General features: G+C 40.4%; 1 protein-coding gene across 4 annotated transcripts in view; it reads left to right on the top strand.

Annotated features, from left to right (window-relative positions):
* The first annotated feature begins 405 nt into the window (after nt 1-405).
* RALBP1 (ralA binding protein 1) overlaps nt 406-24,371 on the top strand; it is a 35,603-nt gene continuing 11,637 nt past the window's right edge. For 2 of the 4 annotated variants that reach the window (XM_086608569.1, XM_086608567.1), the window contains exons 1-2: nt 406-451; nt 19,987-20,280. In XM_086608569.1, the coding sequence (XP_086464695.1) occupies nt 20,037-20,280 (244 nt within the window). In that variant the 5' untranslated portion in view covers nt 406-451; nt 19,987-20,036. Of the gene's footprint in view, nt 452-4,341; nt 4,634-19,986; nt 20,281-24,371 lie in introns of those variants that run through there. The other 2 variants (XM_086608568.1, XM_086608570.1) reach the window with 2 other exon arrangements.

The raw sequence follows: 24,371 nt of genomic DNA, 5'->3' as shown, positions 1-24,371 counted from the left end.
CACTTAGGGGGCGAGGGAACAAGCGAGCGACGGCTGCGGCCGTCCTCCTCCTGGCGCGCCCGCCCGCCGCTGGGAGCTGTAGTCCGGCGGCCGGAACCCGGTCACCGCGCCCGCCTGCCGGTGTCCTCGAGGGAACTACAGTGCCCGTCATGCCCCGCGCGCCGGAACAGCCTCCGCCCCCGCTCCGTTGCGCGTGCGCAGAGAGCCTCTCCTCGGGGCTAGGGGGGGCCGCCGGCGCACGCGCCTCCCGCCCCCCGGGCCGCTCCCCCCGCCCCCGGCCGCCCCGAGCCGCGGAGCGAGGCGGCGGCGCCTGCGCGGTGGCGAGCTCGCGCCGCTCCCCCGCCGTCCTTGCGAGCCGGGCGGCGGAGGCGGAATGGGGCGCGAGGCGGGTCCCCGCGCGTGAGGCCGAGGCGGAGCCGCTGCGCCGGCGAGCGGGACCGTGACGGTGACGGTTAGTGCCTGCGGGCGGGGGGCTCCGGCCCGGCCCCCGCCGCTCCCGGTGAGGGGCGCGGGAGCTGCTTCCGGACTGGCGGGCGGGGGGGATAACGGGCGGCGGAGAGCCGCCCCCGCTCCCCGGGCGCCGCCGCCGGGTGGGGGAGGGGAGGGGCCGGCCCGGGCCGCCCGGAGGCTGAGGGAGAGGAGGGGCCGTTGAGGGCTCCGCCTCGCTGTCCCCCTCACCTGGCCCGGGGCCGCTGGCGGCGCCGGCTCGGCGGGCCCGGGCCGCTGCCGTCCCCCGCGGGGGCGATCCGCTCGGGCTCCCCGCGGGGGCATCAGCCCCCTCCGGCAGGGCGGCTCGGCCGGCCTGCCTCGGCGGAGACGCGGGGGGTGCCGCGCTGGGACAGGCTGCGCGTCCCCGCCGTGACTTCTTCGCCGGGCTTCTCAGGAGGGGGACCGGCCCGTGTGCCTCAGTTACTGCCCCTGTTGTCCCTCCCGTCCTTCTGGCGCCGGGAATCGTGCGCCGCAGGGTGGGCGCCAAGCTTCTTGCGCACCCCGTTTTCCTAAGCATGTGTGCGCTTTGAATGTCTTGGGGTTCATCGCAGCTCAGGCTCCCGTTACAGGTCTGCTTGTCCATGGGCCAGCGTTTCGCGAGGTTGTTTGTGAGGCAGTGGAGTGCTCAGGATGTTTTATTCATTTACCTTCACCTAGAGGTCGTATCTGAAAAAACCCAGAAAACTCACCTTTGTTGTCATTTTTCTGGATCTGATATGTTTAACAAGATCTAAGGATGCTGTGTTTCCTACCTAATGAAGTTGTTTAGAAAGCAGGTGTTACCATACGTCATATGTCAGTGTGTGATGTATGAGTAAATAAGCAGATCTTACTTTCAAGTGATTTTGTATGTTAAAACAAACCACAAAGAAAGTGCCAGCAAGTCACATCGATAATTTGAAAGTATCTGTTCATGAGAATGTTGTGGTTTAGATTTCCTCCCCCTCACCCTGGTGTCCCTGAGGTTAATGGTCGTCGTTAATGAGGAATAATAATAAAACATAATAGGCTCAGGCCTTTTACCAGTTGCGTAAACCAGATGGGTTTGTGTAAGTCTTTTGTTCCAGCACTGCAAGACGGCCGTAATTGCACCCTTATACCTATTTCTCATCTGGAAAGCACTTGAAGCGCTTACCATGCATGTTCAGTGTTGCTATAAGGCACCTATCCAACGGTGATGTTAAGGCTCTCTTGGATATGATGCTGGACTGTAATGGATGTGAATTTATTAACGAGCTTAAAGAAAAACGTGGGAGAGATCCCTTAGATTTGGGTTTTGATGTCATTTGCGGTGTTGCGTACAGCTTCTGATGGATGATGCCATACAGCTTCTTCAGTTCATTTTAGTGTAGTCCATATATAGTATACTTACGCAGTTGGTGTGACACATGCTCTTGAGGAGCTCTTTTCTGCAGACAAGTAAAAGAGAATTAAAAAAAGCTTCCAAACTGTTGTGGTTTTGAGTGTTTACTACTTCTAAGTTTTTGAAATTTACTAAACTGCCTGCTGTAATGTTCTAGGTAGCTATGTCAAAATAGGGTGTTTTATTACAGAGAAGCAGGGAACTTCATTCCTGGTTCTAGGATTCTCATTTCCAACTTTGAGAAGTTGTGTTCTTTAGTCTTCCCGCATCTGAAATAGAAGATAGGAGTAGCTGCCTCAAAATTTTAATACTTCAGGTGCGACTCTGGCATTATTCCGTCTTAGTTAAGGTGTGTTCAAGAGTGAGAGGGCATGATTTATGTTTTGGTTTTTGTTGTGTTGTGTTTTTTTTTTTTTCCCAGAAGTAAGGCTTTCACTGCAAAACTCCTAGTGTGGTTGTAGTTATACAGCAAAAAAAGTTTTTTCTGTAGAGTAGCTTATTTCTATTTCTCTTTGTGCATGTCTGTACCTGAGTATGTTGTCTTGGTATGTTGCAGTAACTGCATTGTTGCTTGATCAGAGCTGCATGGCTTAATTCTGTACATGTAGTTGAACCAAAACTGATATGCTTATGCACTGAGTCTAATGCTCTGGGGTTCTGATCTCAGTTGTACCCTTTAGGCACTGTTATTACACTGTGTTAGCTGTATTTTCTTACAGAAAAGGTTTGAATATTTTCTGAGTAAACACTGCTGTTTTTTACAAGCTGTTTTTAGACTAATATGGAAGATGCTGCTGTTTAGCTATGAATACCAACAAATGCAAATCTACTTGCCTTCTATAAAGCTTGGTGTCATGTAGCTGGCCTCAAAATGCCAAAATAAAGTTTGTTATATGTCTAGTATAATCTACTAAGCTTTCCTCTGAACTAATGCATCTGATTATTTTGTATCAGTGAATGATTCACTACCCTTAAAACTAGTCATGGTTTGCCATGTTCCTGCTTCAGATTTTCACCTAAAGAATTCATCAGCTCTTTCTGCGTTCACCTGAGCCTCATGGGCCATAGTTTTCAAACTGTTGCTTAAAAAAATAAATGAATAATTATATCAAATGAGCCCATAGTTGAGCTGGAAGTAGCCTGTGGGAGGCTTGCACTTAGACTGCATCCCCAGACATGGTGGTGTTGTGAGGTGATTGCTGGCCAAATAGCAATTACATCTTCCGCCTGCCATGGCCGAAACTGGAAAGATAAGGATGCAGGTTGATTTTAGAAAAAGGAAAGATGTGACTCCTTTCCTGTCCATACTTATCCCTCACATTCCGGCCATCATTCATCTTCGATGTTGGTGGCTGCAACAGAAAGCCTTCGTCTCTGAAGCTGAATAACAGCAGGGATCCCGCTCTCTCTGTTTCCAGGTTTTCTTTAGGCTGCAGCAGAAAGTGAGGAATGACTGCTTGCTTGGGGCAGCTGCTGGGAAGTGGAATGGGGAGGGATGTCTCCACTTACCCGAGTAAGGAGTGGTGATCCAATAAGTAGGCTCACACAACACTCAGCTCAAGTATATCCAAAGAGATTATAGTTTATTCTGTCCTGTTACTAGAAGACAGTGTACTAGGAAAAAATATTTTATTTAGGTTTCATCAATAAAGTGCTGTGACAGTTTTGAACTAGTAGGGAAGAATTTGTGAAAAAGATAAATACAAAGTACAGTGGCTTCAGTGGATGAAGTAATATATTAAGAGAAAAAACAAAGTTAATATCTAAACAAAATATGTTTGACTAAAAATATTTGGGAAATATAACAGGCTTTCTTAGTGTTGTTTATTATTAGTTGTGCATTGAAAAAGCAGGGGGCGTCTTTTTTTTCTTGTCTAATCTATGAATTCGAAGTATGCATGGGAGACTGAGATTCACCAGTTCAAAAACATGAGATCACAATATTTAGGAGCGATCAATTTGCTACCTACAAGTAGTATTTCCTTGGGTAAGTAAATGAAATTATTTGACTAGAGAACATGGTTTTGTGTTTATTTAACTAGAGAACATGGGTTTGTGTTTTTTCCTTGTGTAGCTTCTGTAATGCTAAGTACACAAAAGTACAGATAATGAACGTTTCCCAGTTTCTTCCAGAAGCAGCTTGGCATAACATTATGACTAAAAAGTAGCAACTGATTATTTAATAAACTTATTGGTTTATTATAAACTAATATATTGTTTATAAAATAAATTTTATAATAATAAATAAATAAAGAAAAATTGCTCACCAGTTGCTAAAACAATAATAATGTAAATCTGAATAAGTATAGTGAGCTGTTTAATAGCATGAATTAGTGTGGTTTGTAGTCCTATTTATAAAAACATTAGTAGAGAAAATGTTATGTTTGGTTTTAAATAATCAAATTTAGTATTGTCCTCTATGTGCAGAATTAGATCATGCAGTCATTCTGATATAATAGTAATTGAAAGGTGTGATGTAAGTCGCTTCATCCTCATTGATGTGCCCTTAATTGTTAATAGTTTGTCATCTGTCCATTTGCTTTAAGTGCTGAGAAGATACGTAGAAATATAAACCTTGAGCAATCAATGCAACTATAAAATCTATTTAAAAGGAAGTTTATGATCCTTGGTGTTACAGATTAATTTACAGTTCGACCTTGTAGGCAATCCCTGGCTTGCTTCCATTGGGGCTACTGTCTTTCCTGGAGGATGCAGGGAACGGCTTAGTGATTCTTGCCAGCTCCAGCCAAACATGAAGCACAGCGCTGGGGAAGACCTTGCGTAAGTGTTTAGAGACGCGCTATTTTAGCTTCTGGGGCATGTGCTTTTCCGTAGGAGTGGGTGCTGCCCTCGAATTCAGAGCGATGGAAGGGGCATCCTTGCAGCTAGTAGGAACAGATTTCTTGCTTGCACATTGCTGCCTTTATTCTCCTTCTTGCGCACAAGGAACTGAGCTTTTCTGGGCTGGCTATTTTGGTCTCCGGAGGGACACAAGGGAAGAAAGGGATGAGTGATGGCTGCTTGCGTCAGGTGGGAAGGAGCCAGATGGCTGCTGTAGAGGAAGAGTAAGGAGCGAGTGCTCGGTGGTAAAGGTTTGACATTCCAAATCAGAATGCAACTGTGAACCAAACTGAAAATTATTTTAAGGAAAATAAATTTAGTTTCTTGGTTGTTTTGTATGTTCGCTAACATATTCATAAGAGTATGAATAACTCTTCACTGGAGTCAATTCATATAGTTATGTATAGCTAAAACGTATTTTTGTTTCATTTTTGTCCTCTGTAGTATGAAAATTTGACATGTTTCTATGATCTAGCTTAAGTCAGCGCATGAAGATTACTTCCTGTTTTACAGTTTCAGTAGGATCCCTGGGCTTCCCAATTAAGAGTAACTGAGCTTCGTGCTGGGAGACAGACATCTGGCAGGAAGGAACTCTTGGGACTGAACATAGATCTCTGGTCCTACCAGAGCTTGAGCTGGATACATCGTTTTAAAAACACAATGTATGATGATAACACTTGCGGAAAAAGAGCTATCACAGTGACAAAAGTTGCAGCTTCTCTTTTCAAAAAATTTAGTAAGAATTCTGCAAGGATATCACTTCTCTTTAAAACCATACCTAACTTTTTAAAATAAGAGTTACATCTAAGAGTTAAAAGCTATAATTTTAATGTTGTTTCTGTAATAATTTTTGTGAAATTTAACATTTAACATACCCTGGTAATTAGGCTTATTGGTACTTTAACATTTCTAGCCTGTTCAGGTGTTGTTTTTAAATATAAGCATCACCAGTTAAGGTGCAGGATTTTTTTGGATGTTGCATTGAAAATAAATTTTCACTGATTTTTATTAGCATGAATTACATTGAATGCTAAATGTAAGTTCTAATGCTAAACATGCCAGCAATGAAACTGTCATTTCATGGTATTAGTAGTGTTTTTCTACCATGTTACTATGGACGTCCATAATTCTTGGTTATTGTTTTCCTCTGTCCAGTACACTACTTTCACATACTTAGTATTCATTATATTAATTTAATGTTGCCTGATGTAAGATATTTAAATTGGCAGATATTTTACTATCTTTGTAATAATCTAACTCCAGTGGATTTTAATATTGTATATAATTATATAAAAGCATAATGCTAATCTGTACAAAACTTAAAATATCTCTTTTTTTTTTTTAGTTGGATTTGAAGAAAAGTATCATCTAACACCCTCCTCTTTTAGTTTCAGTTGTGGTGGCTTCAAAGGAGATGCTGTCCTTTTAAGATAGCCTGAAAAGCTTTTCAGTTTTGATGGGATTTTTTTTTCAATTAATTGAATAGACAAAAAATGTAAGAGCTTGGGCAAAAAACAAACAAACAATTGATCAAATAGATTTATCCAGAAACTCCTTGGATTTCTTCAGTCTAGTGGTTTTAGCTTTTCTTGTTCTTTAGATGTTTTTAATCTTTACAAACTCTGTAAGTTTTCTTTGTGCTGGCCACTCACAAGCTAATCTTAGATGCAGAGGTCTTTCACAGGTCGTGCTTCTGAAGTTTTAATCCTGAAATTAGGGGTTGCAGTTCTCCAAAATTTGTACTGCTCATACCACTGGTGATCAGGTGTGGTTTCATCAGTCATGTTTTGAAAATAATTTTAAAAATTGTTGAAGGAAATGAAATGCAACTTTCCAGCTGAAAGAGGAAGTGAAGAATATGTGGAATTCTTACTTTGTTGTCTAGATAGTTCAGTAAATTAGCGTGACTGACATATTAAGATGTAGTTTCAAATCCAAGTTCTTTGACAAGGATGATTAAGAGGAACTAATTTTCTCACAATGACTATCACAAGTGTGTCTTGGAATATGTCAAGATCTGTATACTCTACTAAAAAACAATGGAGAAGTTGCATCAGTTGTTACCTGCAGCACTCCTTTTGTGTGCTACAATTTTATGATATTTTATTTATTTTATGATAAAACTGGCATACAGTTTTCTATTGTGGTTGGCTTCTTGTGGTTGCTAGCTCTTTATAAATCCTTTTGTAAGTAGTTTTCTTATAGGCTACTTCTGTCAGACTTCGACGACATCTAAAAGATACACAAACATGTCACAGAAGTTTGTAGTTCGAGTATATCATTAGAACATTCAGTTACAGATGCATATTTTGACAGGTAATTACATTTGGTGTATTTTAGTACTTAAGAGCAAGGATTTCACCACTCTTGAAAATGTCTTGAACCAACAGAGGCAGTTTGTTTTCTTTTCAGGGTGGGGAGAGGACAATGGTGCTATTTTCTCTTATGTATGCTAGGGCTTCCATTAAACTACCTACACTAATTTTATTTAAAGCAGCATGATTTTTCTTGTGTAGTCAAGGCTACACAACAGATTTGGGAATGGCAGTCAGAATCACAGAATCGTTTAGGTTGAAAAAGATCTTTAAGATCACGAATCCAACTGTTAACCTAACACTGCCAAATCCACCACTAAACCATGTCCCTGAGCACCACATCTACACATCTTTTAAATACCTCCTGGGATGTCCACTCATCCACTTCCCTAGGCAGCCTGTTCCAGTGCTTGACAACCCTTTTGGTGAAGAAATTTTTCCTGATACCCAATCTAAACCTCCCCTGGCACAACTTGGGGCCGTTTCCTCTTGTCCTATCACTTGTTACTTGGGAGAAGAGACCCACACCCACCTGGCTACAGCCTCCTTTCAAGTAGTTGTAGAGAGCGATAAGGTCTCCTCTCAGCCTCCTTTTCTCCAGACTAAACAATCCCAGTTCCCTCAGCCACTCCTCATAAGACTCATGCTCTAGATCACTCACCAGCTTCATAACACTTGTCTGGACACACTCCAGCACCTCAATGTCTGTCTTGTAGTGAGAGACCCAGAATTCAACACAGTATTCAAGGTGCAGCCTCACCAGTGCTGAGTACTGGGGAACCATCACATCCCTAGTCCTGCTGGCCACACTATTTCTGATACAAGCCAGGATGCTATTGGCCTTCTTGGCCACCTGGGCACACTGCTGGCTCATATTCAGCCGGCTGTCAGCCAATACCCCAGGTCCTTTTCCTCTAGGCACCTTTCCAGCCACTCTTCCCCAAGCCTGTAGCGTTGCATGGGGTTGTTGCTACTCACATGCAGGACCCAACACTTAGCCTTGTTTGGTCCTGTGCTATCAAATACTGAACTTTTTTGCCAGCTGTGAGGAATATGTATTTTTAGTGTCTATTTGTGTTATTATGCAGTTCATTTTTATTATATTTGGCAAGTAAATTGAAAACAGCAATCCGTGTGTATTTCATAAAATATGGTTTTTTTTATAATACTCTGAAGCCATAGGATTGCCAAAAATTACTGTAGTAGATGCTACAGACTGAGCTGAAGCTTGTTTTAGAAAACATATGTGAATTTAATTTTAAATTCTAAGGATGTTTATACATTTTTCTAGAAAGCTGGTGTTTCATGTAGGTTTTCCTGTAAGGCTGTTTGGCCATCTCCAAACCATTCTATGATTCTATGTAAATTGACATGGAAGACAAGTATTACGACTTTGTGGGTCCTGCTGCTGTTTCAGTAATCAGTAATTTATCTGACCAGTCTTCCTGATAGTTGCCACTAAAGAAGCCTTTCTGTCTGCGGAGGAGGATTCCTGCTTCCCAGGTGTTCGCTGCAGAGAGGAACCCTGGAGACCAGCTCCTGCCCCAAGTTGGGTGGTGCCACACCTTGCCTTGAATGTATTTGTGAATTTTTTCAGTGTTCACATGCATGACATTTTGCAACATCTCAGCCCTGGAGGTGGTGATGTTAATCATAATTAATAATCTGCTGAGCTTATAAATACTTAAATTGACTTTCCCCTTGGGTATTGAGTGAATCTGGGGCACAGGTGGAAAACAGAACTTGTTAATCCCAACTCTACATGTGGTACTAAAAAAAACCCCTAAAAATGTAGAAATTTACAGAAAGGCTAAATACTTCATTTGGTGTTGATGAAGAGTTGGCATTGGCATTGATGGGAATCAATTCCCATCATTGATGGGAATATGTCTGAAAGGAGGAGATGATATAGTCTTCCTTTTGCCTGGGAATTTATATGCCATGATAAAAAAAAAAAAGATAATTTTCTTTACATGTAGTATGAGTTTGACAGACATTGACATCTATTGCAGCAGTTGCACTGCTATAGACGTAACATGGATCAATAAAACTGTTGTTTTGTTGGCATGGCTCAAAACAGATCTCCAAAAGAAATAAGCTACATCAGAAAAAAAATCTTTTGGTGGGTAAAACTGCATGTACAAGAAGGCATTGCTAAAAACTGCCGTGCTGGGAGCATGGAAACATTCTACTCCTGTCAATTATACTTGGGAAAACATTTGCATGCAGCCCCATCTCCAGTTGATTTTACTCAATATGGGCCTGATAAAACAACCGGTGAAGACAGAAGCAGAGACTTTCCTTTTACTTCGGTTTCTAGGTCAATAGCCACTGATGTTAGCTTGATAATATACAAGACTCTTTAAGCCAAAAACAAAAGTGCTGCAGATAGACTTAGTTACCCACTAATTACTAAAAATAATCCGCAGGTAGACACAGTTATTAAATAATCGCTAAAAATAATCAGAGAAGCTGTTATATAAACAGGTTTTCTAGATCAAAGTCTTTCCTTACTTTTTCTTTCTGCTATTACAGTAGAGTGGGTTTTTTATCTCAACCACCATAGTTCTGTTTTAATTTAATATTTGAAAGAAGTCAGATATGATTTGGCTGTGTTACATTGGAACATGCAGGGTCTTAAACATGAAAAAAAATCATACATGGAAACTGATCATCTGTGCCGTGTATCACACTATGATGAGATCCAAGCAAAGCTGTTCTTAGTTTCTCCTTATGCTAAAGAGTTGTCAGTTCAAGTGACAGCCCATAATTTATAGATCTCTTCATCTGCGTTCAATACGTAGTGGCAAAAATTCAATATAAAGCACAAGAAATGTAATTTTCACAGTTTAATCCTAAAGGTTTGTGTGTAGTTAATATACTTTCAGAAAATGCTTATTTCTGGGAATGCTAAGGCCTTAGAATTGAATATTCTTTGCCTTTGTTAAGGTAAACTAGACTGTTCATACTGACCTCCCAGTTAAAGGATTATGAAGTGACCTCTGTAAAATGAATTTAATGCTGTTTGAAAATTCTATGAATACAATAATGATCACAGTTCAGCCAATTCAGTGAAGAAGCATGGTACTTCTAATTGATTTTTCTACATCCAGTCTAAAAGATGGTATCTCAATAATGGATTAGAAAGCAACACTGTCTGGATTCAGCACGCAGTACCCCGTGCAGCGTGGGCACTCTTTGTCATTCCTTCTACGTATTCGGCTATGCAGTTGGCAAAGCGCAGCTGGGCTTCGCCTGCACTGAGCTCAGGGTGCTGGTAGCTGGCAGCGAGTGGCTTTTAAAGGACAAACAGCAGGTGCAAGTCAAGCGATGTTTGTAGGGAGGCGTAAAACCCCTTCTGGTTTCTTTGTAATTGGCACGGGCAAGAAGGGTGATGATCACCCAGCAGGACTGGCTTCTGCCTGTACTTGTCAGTCGAGTATGTTCCCAAGATTTCCATAGAGCTTTAACTCTACCTGCTGGCAGGAGCCTCACGATGTGTTAACTGCATCTCTACTGCTGCTGTTGCTTTTGCCACAGAAATTATTGCTGTTACAGAAATGCCAGTGTGTTAGATTACACGTTTCTGGTGTGTAGGCTTGTCCCAAATTTGTTACCAGTGTTAAATCCAAAGCAAAGTGTCTTTAATATTTGCTGTTACCCTTGTCATTTCTGGTATTTTAGCATGTGTTAGCTAATGCAGTCATAAAAAAAAACCCAAAACAAACACGAAAACCAAAACTAGACTATATATAGGCCTTAGATTTTTTTTTTTTTTTTTTAATTGGGCGATGGAACTGAGTGTGCAGAGCTCTGGCCTCTCTGGAAAACTAGATTCTCTTCTCTATTATGTGATCTGTCATGGTTAGTCTGTAGATGCTTTTAAAAGAATAGCAGAAACGCTTAAAACTCCAGTAAAATATTTGATGCCAAATCTGTTGGCTTCTCTTCTACTTCATTTTGGGTTTTTTCGCTCTTATGATTAGCACTTGCATTTGTAACAGCATTTGTAGTACGTTCAGCTCAACTGCTCAGGGTTTTGTAATGTTTTTTTTTCAACTGATTCCACTAAATGGACAGCTGTTCTCAAGTTGGCCACGTTTGGGTACTGGAGTGTGACTGAATGATGCCGTAGTTGAAATCTCTCAGAAGAAAAATTTGTCATTAAGTAAACCCAGCCCAGGAACTGATAAAAGCATAAAAATTAATCTCAAATCGCTAGATCATCAATTGCTGTGTGACTTGCTGCAGACCTTTGGTGACTAGGAATTAGACGACTCTTCAGAAGACTTGTCAGAAAACGTGAATTGTATAAAACTTGTGTATAGCCCTGAAGGCAAATAAAACCTGAGGTGATGCTATGTTTATAGTGATTGTTAAAAAAAGTAAACTGCACACCTTTTATTGCGTTTTCTTGCCTTCCTCTGCTAAGTGGTAGAAGTAAAACTTTCTGTTCTGCTTTACATGCATTAGTGCAGGCACAAGTGGGAATTTGAAGAGGTACATGGGAGAAAAGGGACAGAGTTGTCACACCAGAAATAATTCTAAGGCAATCTAAGCCATAGTGGGTGTTCTATATGTTGTACAATGTGGCGTTTTTCAGAAGCATAGGAGGGTTTGATACATTTGCAGGACAGTTGGTGTTATTTCATTCAGCTCTCAATAGTTCTGCCCCTACTAAAAGCTATCGTATTTTCATTTGGGCTGAAAAGTTGGGTTTCTTAGGCTGGTATTTAAAAATTTAAACACAAAGCCCTAACCAAATCCTTCAAACTGTTTCTGAGAATTGAGCTAGCAGGGAAGAATATCTTCTTTCTGAAATAAAAAAAATATTTTGGAAATCAGGCAAACCTTTTTGACACTATTTGTAATTTAGAGGGGAAAACTAAATTTGGCTGGAGAAGACTTCCCAGATTTCCTTCTTATGTGTGAACCAACATTTTCAGAAGCCTTAATTAGAACTGGGTGTGGGAGAAATAGAAGGTGGCAAGGGAAACGTGGGAAACAGGGAGCAGCCAAAAGGTGAGGTTTGATGAGGCACTGGGTATGGAGAAGAGGAATGGTGAAACGGAAGTTGCACAGGTCTAGGTGCTGAACACCTGCATGGTGAGGAGGAGTTTGTGAGATGGAAGAGTCCTGATAGTGCAGGAACTGGAATGCAGGAGAGGGGGATGAAGAAGTTAATGGAGAGGGGCTGAGCCTGAGAAGCAGTGGGACTGGACCACGAAATGGGAAAGTAGCGTACTGGGCTTGAGTACCATTACTGGAGGAGTTGATATTGGGTTACTTTGTGGTGACAAGACCATGGGAACCAGGAGCAAGATTCACAGGGAGTGAGACTAGAGAATCTCGAACAGCGAACCCGCAGTTTCCCAAGAAGTTTGGGGCAAGAGAAATTCTTCTCTGGGTGGGCAGTAGCAATTGCGATGCAGGTAGCTGATTAGTCAAGATACTCCTGCAAAAGTTACAGTGCCCATCTGCCTCATGATGCGGAGTCCAGACCTTCTGCTTGTTGTTTTAGGAACATGCAATGCAAAGCAGTTAGACAGCAGTCTTTCCAGTCGTTAGCTGGCCAGTTATTTCCAAGAAAGCCTCTTATATATGTGATCATGGTCATAATATAATGCACCGTTTGAAACTGCTTCCATTGCAGTTGATTCAGCTCGGGAAAGACATGTGGCAGGGCTTGCTGAGATATCCCTGACAGATGAGAATGAGCATGGGAGCCACTTGGTGCATAGTTTGTATAACCTCTGTATACAGCTTTGGTCGTTAACCTGTAACAAAGATTTGCACCTAGGCTTTTCTCCTACACTACCTGCTTTAGCCTGCTCTGGAACAGACAGCGGGATGTAAACTGTCATGGCATGTCGCACCAGGGAAGTAGGACGTTAGGGCAAACAGGCTGTGTGATAGCATAGCCCTTGCAGGAGGCAGTCATGGAACAGGGACTTTTCCTATGCGGTTGTGGGTTATGGTCAGTCTCTTTTCAAATGTGCTCTCTCTGGAGCAAAACACTTAACTTTCCCCAGGGGATCCAAGTTTTGTTTTCCCCAAGATGTCTGTTGGAAACAGCCTGTGAATTGCATCCTGATGGAGCTCTACAGAATTCATAGACCAGAGGCCGTGACACTGTTTTCCCTGAAGTGAACCAAACTGGGAAGCATATGCTACCACATATCTGAAGATTTTATCTTCAAGTGATTATGAGACTTTATCATAATGTGATTGGAAACCTTGTTTCTAATATTCGTAAAATGTCTAGGATAATGTTTAATTATTTATTTTAAGGTTGGCTCTCTACTGAATAGATGAATGAAGAGCTGGAATACCCTCAATAATAGGGAATAATGTGGATACTGCTGTACATTCTGAATGTGAGATGGCTCCTCCAACACTCCATTCAAATATGGATGTGGTTGATAGCTCTCCAATTGCAGAGAGCTAAGTAGTTTTGTGTATTTGTGTATCACTACTTCTGAGCTGGTATGGACTCTCAGAGCAGAACTTGAAATAGTTTGAATGGTCTTGAAATTGTGGCAGACTATCCACCCACAAGTAACTGAGAGAACACATAAACCTGTTTATGTTACTTTTAGAGCTGATCTGATGCTGGCATTGCTTTTGAAAAATGTACAGCTTGCTCCTGTGTGACTTCAACTGTGTGATTAAACGCTCTCCTTTAAAATAAATTTTCTAACATTCTCTTAGCACCACATATCCTGTAAGGAGATCTGATGTTTAGGAGCTGAATGCTGATAAGCAATATGTATTTTATTCTCTTTATCAAAAAAGTCTGTGAAAGCCCTTCTTGAGGCTTTAAATCTTGCCAGTTATGAAGAGTGCATGACTCACAAGGGAGTTACTTAATGCTGTGTTTATGTGATTGCTTGACTTGTGAAATTTTAAACTTGCTTTACCTGTCTACATGAAGCACTTCCCTTTTCTTTCTCCTTTCCTGGCCATGTTGCCTTATTAAAGAAAGGGCAGTATTTATGTACCTGGATACTGCTTGTTAAATAAAATAGATGGCCTCTGATGTCATTTTGCTATTTGACTGTAGCATTTCAGTCCAAGAAGTGTTTGAGTGAAAGCAGTGTTTTGTATTAAGCTTTTCAGTATGTTGTAAAAAAATGTATCTTTTTATTTCAAAACACAGCTTAAACTGTTGTGTTTTATTGCAGTAATAAAACCTCAGAACAATTTGAGTAAAACATAAATGGCTTATTAGCTTTAAGCTAGTAAAAACTTTGTTCTTTGCCTGAGCTGCTGCTGTAGCTGACAACCATCAGTAGTTACAAGATGATTAACTTGAGGCATACTTAACAATATCCTCTACTCTTGGAAGGACCATGGTTTTAATGGCCTCCCACACATTGCGATAGTCTGAGCGAGATACAAAACTTAGACATGTCTCAGACATCATATATTCTTGGAAAATAACTTCCTTCTAACTCTGTCTTCTCATCTCCAAGTCATCTTATTCAACCATCTCAGCAGTTGTGTGAGTACTACTCATAGTTTCTGAAGTGCTTTGACATGCTTAGACCACAAGTAATAGTTTTTATTCTTATGATTCATTACTTTCCAAAATAGAGCTATGCTTGTTACTAGGATAATTTTTGTCCAAAGGTGATATGCCTCATTTTTTCAAGTAACATCAGTTTCTTCACATACATCCAGATCTTTTGGACTGAAGGCCTATGGTGATGAGGCACTGCTATGTTCTGTGTCTTGCTTTGGGGTAGTTAAAACAGAGCAGGTTCTGGTAGCTGAGTGACTGTTCCCATTCTGACTCCATCCTTTGATTACTGACTTCTTGGGACTATTTTCAATGTAACACCCAGATTTTCAGAGTGTGTCTCTTTGTGGCAAAATAGGATGACCTGGGGACACCCACCATGCTTCAGATGTGGTCTTGCATAATGCTTGTTGCAGAAAAATTCCGTGTCCTTTGTTCCACCCAACAGCTTTACAAAATAACATCTGTGCATGCAGTCACCTGCTCTAGTTTGCTTCTGCTGTTGCAATTGGTTACAAGGCACAAAGTCACAACACAATCAGTGCAAAACAGAAATGATGGAGCCTTCGGTACTGAATGAGAGCGCTGCGAGTTTGGTCTTTAAAACGGTGCCTCTCTTTAATGTGTTTGTGCTGACTTAGATGACACACTGGAATAAGTGACATCTATTAAAGTTGGCTGTCATGTCTCTCTGTCTTCATTTTTCTGCCGTTTTTCCAAATCTCAACTGTTTAATATTAATTTTTTCTTAATAGATATGTAGCTCAGGCTGATTTTTTTAGGAGAGAGTTCAGTTATTTTCAAAAGGGAGGCTAGGAAAAACACATTATTTTGCCCATGCAGGCATCTGTCCCCAACCGACATTCCTGTACTTAGTCTTGAAAGGTGGCTGTGATGTGATGGTTAGGAGTTTTCATTTTAAGGACATACCTTCTGCTTTAAAATCTCTTTTAATTTAGTCTTTCCTTGGGGGATAGAGGAAAAGTCACAATGCTGCACATGTTCAGTGAAGGCTGTTTATTTTTGACACTCATTTGTTCTGAAGGTTTGACTCCATGTTGAGCAGGAAGATGGTTCAAGAAATTGCGTTTTGAGAGTACTGAAAAGAGTAGCTAGGTCTGAGGAGGTTCTTGAACTGCAAGAAGGTCTCTGATGCTGTCACGTAACAGCATTTGTGGCTCCTGTGAAGAAGAATCAAATGTCAAGTGAATGAGAACTGGTGGGAGTGGAGGAGCCTGCTGTTGGTAGAGAGGTAAGGAAGATGACTTCTTGCAATACTAAGGAGACACTGAGAGCCAGTGGGAGTAATGGGTTCAAGGTGAGAAGATGAGGTAGATAATCATGAGGAAACAAAAGACTGCAGCGGAAGAAGTGGAAACTGATAACTAACGAGATAAAAGAAAAAGGCAGAAGAGGAAGAACTTTATCAGCAAGGAGGCTGTGTGCAGAAGGAAAGTAAGGTACCAGCTGAATAAAGAACAAGAGGAGGGGAAAGTGAGAGACTGAGCTTGGGTCACAGAGACCAAAGCAGATGAAGAGCACGTATGTGATATACTGAAGGTGAAAAAGAGAAAGCAATCCAGACAGCAACTGTGGGAGTGGGTTGTAAAGAAATCGAAGCTTGAAGTTGTCAGCCACTGGAATAGGCTGCCCAGGGAGGTGGTTGAGTCCCCATCCCTGGATGTGTTTAAGAATAGGGTGGATGATCTACTTAGCGATATGGTTTAATGGGGATTAGGGACGGTTGGACTCGATGATCTCTAAGGTCTTTTCCAACCTAGAAATCTATGAAATCTATGAAGTTATGAGGAAAATACTAAGAATGAAGTGAAATCTGGGGAGATGAAGCTGTGCGTGCTGTATGACAAAACAGAGCTGCTCAAAGAGGGCTCTGGCTCTTCTGTCATCATGGTTCTGTCACTCCTCTGCTTTCCATCTTTAGTGCTTGTTGAGCTCTTCCACAAGCCAGCTCAGCTGCAGAAGCCTGTCGAAGCCACTAGCAGATCGAGTCATCTCACAAAGGGGTCTGGGGAGAGCACACTACTTGAATTGGGGGTGTGTGTTAATGGGGGGAGTAGTACGACCTTCCCCACGTGGCAGTAGCAAGCTGTTAAAATCTCCTGACAGATGAGAACTGCAGAGGTGAAGAGAAGCAATTTGAAGCAAGGAGCCTGCTGCAGAGGAGAGGCAGGACTGAAGCAGTAACAGATCGGGAAGAAAGGGTCAAGTCTGAGAGGGAGAAGTTGGCAGAAGAGTCAGCCTGTAACAAATGTTCCTTCTGAAAATGCTGAGAGGATGATCTGTGATTTTTTTCAGTCTCACCATTTATTGCTGGCAGCAAAAATTTGTAAAAGCTGGAGGAAAGGTGCAGATGTGTATGGCAATAGTACCTCAACATCCATTAGTAAAAGTGGAAGAGGTTTTTGCGATAGGCCTAAAGGCTCTGATTCTGCTGATAAGTCTTGATATAGTTTGAGCATTGTGGAATTTCTCCCCTATTTAAAGGCCTAGGAAATTACGCGTATAGGAATGTAATGCTTTCTTAAAGCTGTAAAATAAAAAATATGAAACGTAAGTGCAGTCTTAATTTTTTGCATTTATAAATATGCACCATTATTTTTAGTCAGTGTTTCTGCTTTAGCCAGGATAAAGAATGAACAGTATTAAAAGACCTCATGAATATTTTTTTCCTCATCATAATTCTGTGTCTTGCTGTGCCCTATTCAAATTCTGATCTGAGTAACTGTTAATTTCCATAAGCACTCTGTGAGTGATCTCCTGTAGTGAGATACTTTGTTTTGTACATACATTACATTTTCACTGTGTTCTGCATACAGAGAGTGGAAGGATAAGAGTTTAGGAAAAAAACAACCACCTTCCCCAAAACCCGCTTAGCTGGACTCAAAGCACAATTCCAATCTTACCTTTTTCTGTATTCTACTAATCTGTAAATAAGACCCTAGGAGTTGAGTAATGCTGCTGAAGAGTGTTGTGGAAGGTATGGGCTAACTCTGGCTTCTTCCTAGGAGCTCTGCTGGGTTCCAGAGGCAAAACATGGGGTGTCCTCATTTTCCAGGGTGGTGGTTATGTGCCTTTGCAATGACATTGTCCTTTCCCTCTATGCATTTGCCTGTCTTGCCTACTCTAGATGTGGACTGATTTGTAGATGTGGCTGTCCTGTTTGCTTAAAAAATATATATATGTAATATTTTTAACTTCCTTCCAGGAGTTGCTGTTGAAATACTGCCTATTGCTTAGCAGCTTTTGGTGGGGTGTTTTGGGTTCTGGTTTTTTAGGGCAGAGGGGAGGGGGTTGGTGGATGAAATGCAAACAGGTGCTGTGCAAGAATTTTATAGATCATTCTGATACTCAGATGAGATGCAATAGTATTGCCAGTCTGTCGTTGGTAATACTGAAAATCATAGAATGGTTTGGGTTGGAAGCAACCTTAAAGATCATCTAGTTCCAACCCCTCTGCCATGGACAGGACACCTTCTCCTAGATCAGGCTGCTCAAGGCCCCATCCACCCTGGCCTGGAACACTTCCGGGGATGGGGCATCCACAACGTCTCTGGGGAATCTGTTTCAGTGCTTCATCACCCTCAGAGTGAAGAAAATGCTTATATAATTGAAAGTTTTGACCTTTTTTGATATCTGTAAGTCTGAAGCTTTAGATACCTGGACATTTCTCCTAAAACGTCTTGTTTGAGCATGCCATTTACTTGTTTAAACACGATACCGAATTAGCATAGCAGCGAAGTATTTGATCTCAATTAAAAATATAACAAAACTCAACAACCATGACAAAGAAAAAAAGACTGTGCCTCATGTTAATGCTATTCTCTTTTAAAGAGGCTTTTTGCTTTTGCATAAGGAGTTATAATCTGGTTTGTGTGATGGTTCAGGAGTTCCTGCTTAGCCAGTATGTATCATTTATTTCCTTGAATGAGATTTTTATAAAATATTGGGTATCCATGGTTGTTTGCCTAACTTAGCAGAGTTGACTACTTTCTTCTTAACTGTAATCTATACATCAGCATTAAATAGCAGGAGTACCCCAGAGGTGACTACAGAGTCCAAAGGGTAGTGCAGAAGCCACAGCTATTATATGTGGATTTACTCTTGTCATAACTAAAATACTTATGGAAATAGGTTTAGTATGGCTTTTGTGGGTAATCTTATAACATGTTTTAGTTCTGTGGTTTTGAGGCCATGGCTACACTGCAACCGTTATCACTTCACATCTGCAGTGAAGGGCACCTTCCCTTATCTCTCAGCCTTCCTTGTGTTTGTCCTGACACTTGTATGGCTGCCTAGAGAGCCAGGCTGTGGAACTGATGTAACTTAAAAAAAAATTATCTTTCTTTCTTGTGTTTGTCTTCCAATAGATCAGTTTCCTTTCAGCACCAACACAGCACCACAGATTTAAGTTGGATTAAGGTTAGCATGTAACCATGACTTAACCTGTCATCCAAGTATACCAATGGGTGTGGGAAATAGATTTTCCTTTTTCTTTCTAGGGTTTGCTCTATTTCTGTTTTCCTTTCATGCTTTGAAAGAGGGGCTCATATCTGAGGGTGACCATTTAGACACAAAAGGGCCAAATTCAGCAAAGTGGACTCCAGAGGTATGATGTCCCATACAGCATATCTGTTCCGTGGAATTTCTGAAATTTTTCTGTGCTAGGAAGAGCTTTTTGCTCACAAGTTCCACTGCTGGGAATTTATGTATTTGCTTCCTTCAGCAATTTTCATATTATCTTTTATTTGTCCATGGCTCTCAAGCAAACAACATACCAGCATCTGGGTGTGGATGACCTGATATAGCCTTTTCAGATGTGAAGTTGTTGTATACCAGAAAAACTTAATCATTCTTTTTCTACCTTCTTTAATTTACAGTAGCATAATTAGAAGATGGATTTGCTTTAACTCTTCCCCTCACCACCACCCCCTTATTGCAACAGGCTAGGCAAGTTGTTATTTGCATCTATGAAATACACTTGGGAAATATGAAAATGATCTTTGCCTTAAGTGCAGTGCTCACAAACACTTTTAAGCTTCCAGACGAATCTATTTTATGTCAAAAATTTAAAGTTAGCTAACTATTTTATAGTAGGTATTATCAGTCAGTATGCAAGCTGCCTACAAATTTTGTAAGAATTATTTCAAATGTTAAAATATTATGATACATAATATGTAATGGTTTATATATTCTAAAGTAGAAATGGCTACAGTAGCAGCTCTCTTATTATGTTAATATGGCTTAGGATTTAAAGGACAGATTCTGCAAACACTGAGCTTAGGACTGGGTGTTATATTACTGTCTTGATATAAGTTGGAACATTGATTGTAGAAAGTATTGCTGTTTGTGTTTTCAGGACAGAGCTCTAAACAAGGTGTTCTGAAACCCATTGCTTAAAACTGTGTGGGGTTTCTTTTTGTTTTCCCCTGCTGCAGGTGTGATGGACAGGTAGCAGAAGATTTCACTTTGATATCAGGGAATCAGAATGACCGAGTGCTTCCTGCCTCCCACTAGCAGCCCCAGTGAACACCGTCGGGTAGAACATAGTGGAGGTCTTGCTCGTACTCCCAGCTCTGAAGAAATCAGCCCTACAAAATTCCCTGGATTGTACCGCACCGGTGAGCCTTCACCACCTCATGACAGTTTACATGAGCCTCCAGATGTAGTATCTGATGATGAAAAGGAGCATGGGAAGAAGAAAGGAAAATTTAAGAAGAAAGAAAAAAGAAGTGAGTAGGCAGCTTCTCTTATTTCATGCTTATAATTTCTTTTTCTCTCTTAAAATTGCTTAGTATTCCCAGTGTTTTTTCACACTTGTTCAGGTGCGAAGGAAGTTAACTTGTACACACAGGCTTTGTGCAAAACCTGTTTCTCTTCCAAAAAAAATCCACACCTTAACCAAAAAGAGGATTTGTTTTTTGTTGCGCAGATACAGGTGCCAAACATGTGCCCAGAATTACTAACAAACATGTTTACCAAAACCTTTAACAATGCATTGGTAATTGCCTGGCATGGGCTTCTTCTAATCTCATTATCTGTTCGTATTCTAAGTGGAGGTTTCCAAATATTTCCAAATAGATGGGTTTTGAAATTGTAGCTGAGATGCTAGCTAAAATAAAACTGTTAGGTTGACCTGAAATTTATACTTGGAAATTTGGAACAGTCAGTTTCAACAACTAACCCTTTTCCCTTATGTCTCCCGTATTCAGAGTTTGCCATTGTGTATCGTCTCAAGTTTTCATGTGCATGCTGCACCATTATTTGAGGAGTAACACAATCTGTATCCCTTTTTTCTCTAGCTTCTCAGTTTAGTCTGCTCATGTAGTTTCCCTCAGCAGTGCCAAAGTGTTATAGCAGAGTTTAGAAATGTGCAAGCCAATATCGAGATCTGAATTTACTAGAACTGACAGAGAACAGGTTAGAAGAAAGTAAAGCTTTGACTACAGAATCCATTGTTTGTCAGTGTAACAGTGTCCAGAACAGAAGTTTTCATTCAAAAAGCATATCCCTCCTCCAGAAAAACTGAATAGGAATCTTACTGCCCATATTTAGAATTGTGCAGAAAATTTTGGAGACATTAAATAGTTTTTTTTTCAATAGAATTTTTCTACATATTCTGAAAGAACAAAGCCCTTGGAAATACTAAGCTGATACTGAGCACTCTCAGTACTAGAAAGATCCGCACTGTCCAAGTCTCTGAAACCTACATATCATGGCCCAAATGCTAGTAGTTTTTTAACTGACATTTGTTTTAGCGAAATTTCAAAATAATGTTCCTCTTCCCCAATGCCTGTATCTCTGATGCCTGGAAGTTCTGATGTCAGTGTACCTTGCTGCTTCTTACCTGTGAAATTTGGAAGATCAGAAATAATGAGACAGCACACAATATTCTGTTAGGATGAATATGGAGACTATTTGTAATATATGTGCACGTATTTAAATAATTACTCTTTAAGAATTTGCTGCCACTGCACGGCTTTTAAGCAAACCCATTTCCTGGAATGCAGGATTTGTTTCTACCATCACTTAGGACTGTTGTTATTTTGACTAAAGACTGTGCCTAAAGAATATTGTAAATCAAAAATGTATTATCTTCAAGTTAAAATGGACAGTTTAAATTCCTACAGGTTTTAAGAAAAGTGATTCCTTAGGGTTTTTCTCCAATGTAAACAACATCAACCTAATACAGATTATTTGATTGGTGATGAAAATTCAGTATTGATTGGATAGGTGGTCTAAATTCAGGCTATTAGTAGTTGGTTTTTTTTCTCATTGCCAGTCAGCTTTCTGTTGTAACTCTGCATTAGACACCTCTACGTTTGGAATTGTTAGAGATCAGCACTATATATATATATAGTGTGGGTTTCTTTGTGGTGCAATTCAGCATGTCTCATGGTGATAGTCTAACTGAAGGCTGAGGAGGAAAAATGCTTCTTCAGCAAATACATGCAGGTCTGTGCACACTAGTGCTGTAACTGCTTTCTTCTGCAAGAGATTACAGCATGTTTTACAGCTGATGTAAAGCGATTTTTGTTACTTAAAAGAAGCTTTAAAGGTATGAAAATTCCTCAATACAAAAATGCAAAACATAAGAAGGATCAAATTATCTCTTGCAGCTGTAACGTAAAAAGCATTCAGCATTTCTTAGCCCTAATGTAAGTGTGTCGTATAATTGCCAGTCAGATGTAAGAGTAAGTTACACACAAAGCTTTCGGTACATCTCGTACAGTCCAAAAACGGTCATTTTCAGAAATATACCCTGAACAGACATTTTACTTACGTAAATGACAAAGGTTCTTTGCAGTTCAGGAGTTCCCATTCCATCCAGCTTTGCCTTTTGTTATTCCTTCCGTATTTTGATTCTTCAGTTTCTTCCACCTTCCACCTTTGTTGCATGTGTTCAGATTGTTTCTTTTCACTTTTCTAGCTACCTGCTTTGATTTTGGACAATACACAACCTGCTATGGTCATGTAATTTGAGGTTTAAACAAATATAATTGAACATTTCAAAGAGAAAAAGACAAGTGTTGACATTAAGTTATGACAGAGTGAATGTCTGTTGAACTTCTAATATTAGTGAATTAATGACAACATCATTCAAGCTCCTGTAACTGTATATAATTTTAATCTTACAGAGATTTTGGGGTGTTTTGATAATACTCTAAATGTAAACTTCAGAAATGCTTGAAGAGCAGGAGGGTATGTGGAGAGAGGGAAGGATAAATATCCCAAGGTTACTCATTTTATTTTTTCAGGCAAATCCTGTTTGGGGGAGTAAGGTACTCTTAGCTTCAGTATTATTTCTTGTATAAAAAAGCATTTATGTATGCCAGCAAGGTATCTTTTTTCCTGTGTGGTTATTATAATGATTTGATATTTTTCATGTTAATGGTGATAATCTAATAATACACAGCAGTTGTCCTGGGGAAAAACTGCTAAAAATGTTTTGGAGACGGTAGAAAATTAAATGGAATGTTGTTTTTGCATGGAATGTCAGCTGCTGGAAAAATGTTTCAGCTACTAATTTCTATTCTTGAATCCTCTGTCATAGACTGAAGTGTTGGTTAGCTGTAGAGTGAGTTAGATTAGAAATTAAAATTAATTTTATTTTTACTGGGATAGTTTTAACTCAGATCTGTTCTCTGACTCAAAACATCCCGTATCCATGCAAGAACTTGTACTGTGGTAGCAGAAAAGCAAAAGTAGATCTTTTAAAGCAGTAATGGTTTATCTGAGAGAGCGACCAGTGTAATTGATTTTTAAAAATGAATGTTTAACCACATGTTGATAAAGTCATAAAACATGCAGTTTCATGCAAAAGAAAAAGGTTATAAGAAATAATTACAAAGACAGAACTATTCTACCTATTAAAGTTTCTGTAGACAGAGAGTCTGTGTGTAGTAGATCTTACTCTGCTTATTCTCTTCCAACCAGATGATTCTATGATTCGTTTTACTTCTGAGGTTCATATGGTTGGACAGGATGGGTTCAATATGTAGCTAGGATTTTTTTTTTAAATAATTTTCACTTTCTTTATATAATTCTTGAGAAAATGGAGGATTGGTTGAATTGCAAACTCAACTGTCTTGTGAAAGGACAGCAGTATCATTGGTATGAACTCTTCTGAATTTTTCAGGTAATCTTTTTGAAGACTGAATCCCTAATGTGTTGAGCTGGGGGATGGTTCCCACATGTTATTTTGAGATGTAGATGAGGGCTGAGATATTCCTACTATTAACCTGAGGACCTGCTCCAAACAATCTTTGGTCCTCAGTTGGATGTTAACCTTCTTCTTCTTCCCCTGAGTTGCTTGCCTTGTGTGGGGTTCTAGCAATCTGCTGCTTTCTGCTAGATACTACCAGATGGAAAATACCAGCCTGTTCTGTCATCTTAAGGGATTTTTCTCCAAAATAGTTTCTGCTCAGGAATGTGTCATCAATATGGACGTTTGGCAACCATGCGAAGCTCTAATAGTATTCCCAGCAGTTCCAGGTAGAGCAGTGGTGTGATAAGTTGTCTCTCTGCTTATGATCCTTCATTTCTGTGCAGAGCGCTAATGGAGATGGGTTCTACAGTAGTGGCAGATGCTACGTGTCTATAGGGGAAGGTCTGTTGGAAATTGTAAGGAGGCCATTGTCGTCCTACAAAGTCACCAGTAAAAAAACCCAAAACCCCCATTTTTTAACTGATCTGGTGTGTGGAGAAGCTCTGAATACAGTTTTCAGGTCTACAGAATAAGAAGTTACTGGAATTTTCTACCCATGATACACATTAAGTGCTCTTCATATTAAGCTTTATCTTTCTGTGTTGCCACATCCTG

This window comes from Tauraco erythrolophus, chromosome 3 (genome assembly GCF_009769465.1).
Source record: "Tauraco erythrolophus isolate bTauEry1 chromosome 3, bTauEry1.pri, whole genome shotgun sequence".
NCBI classification, from domain to species: domain Eukaryota; kingdom Metazoa; phylum Chordata; class Aves; order Musophagiformes; family Musophagidae; genus Tauraco; species Tauraco erythrolophus.
This window is presented reverse-complemented; position numbering and strand designations above follow the sequence as displayed.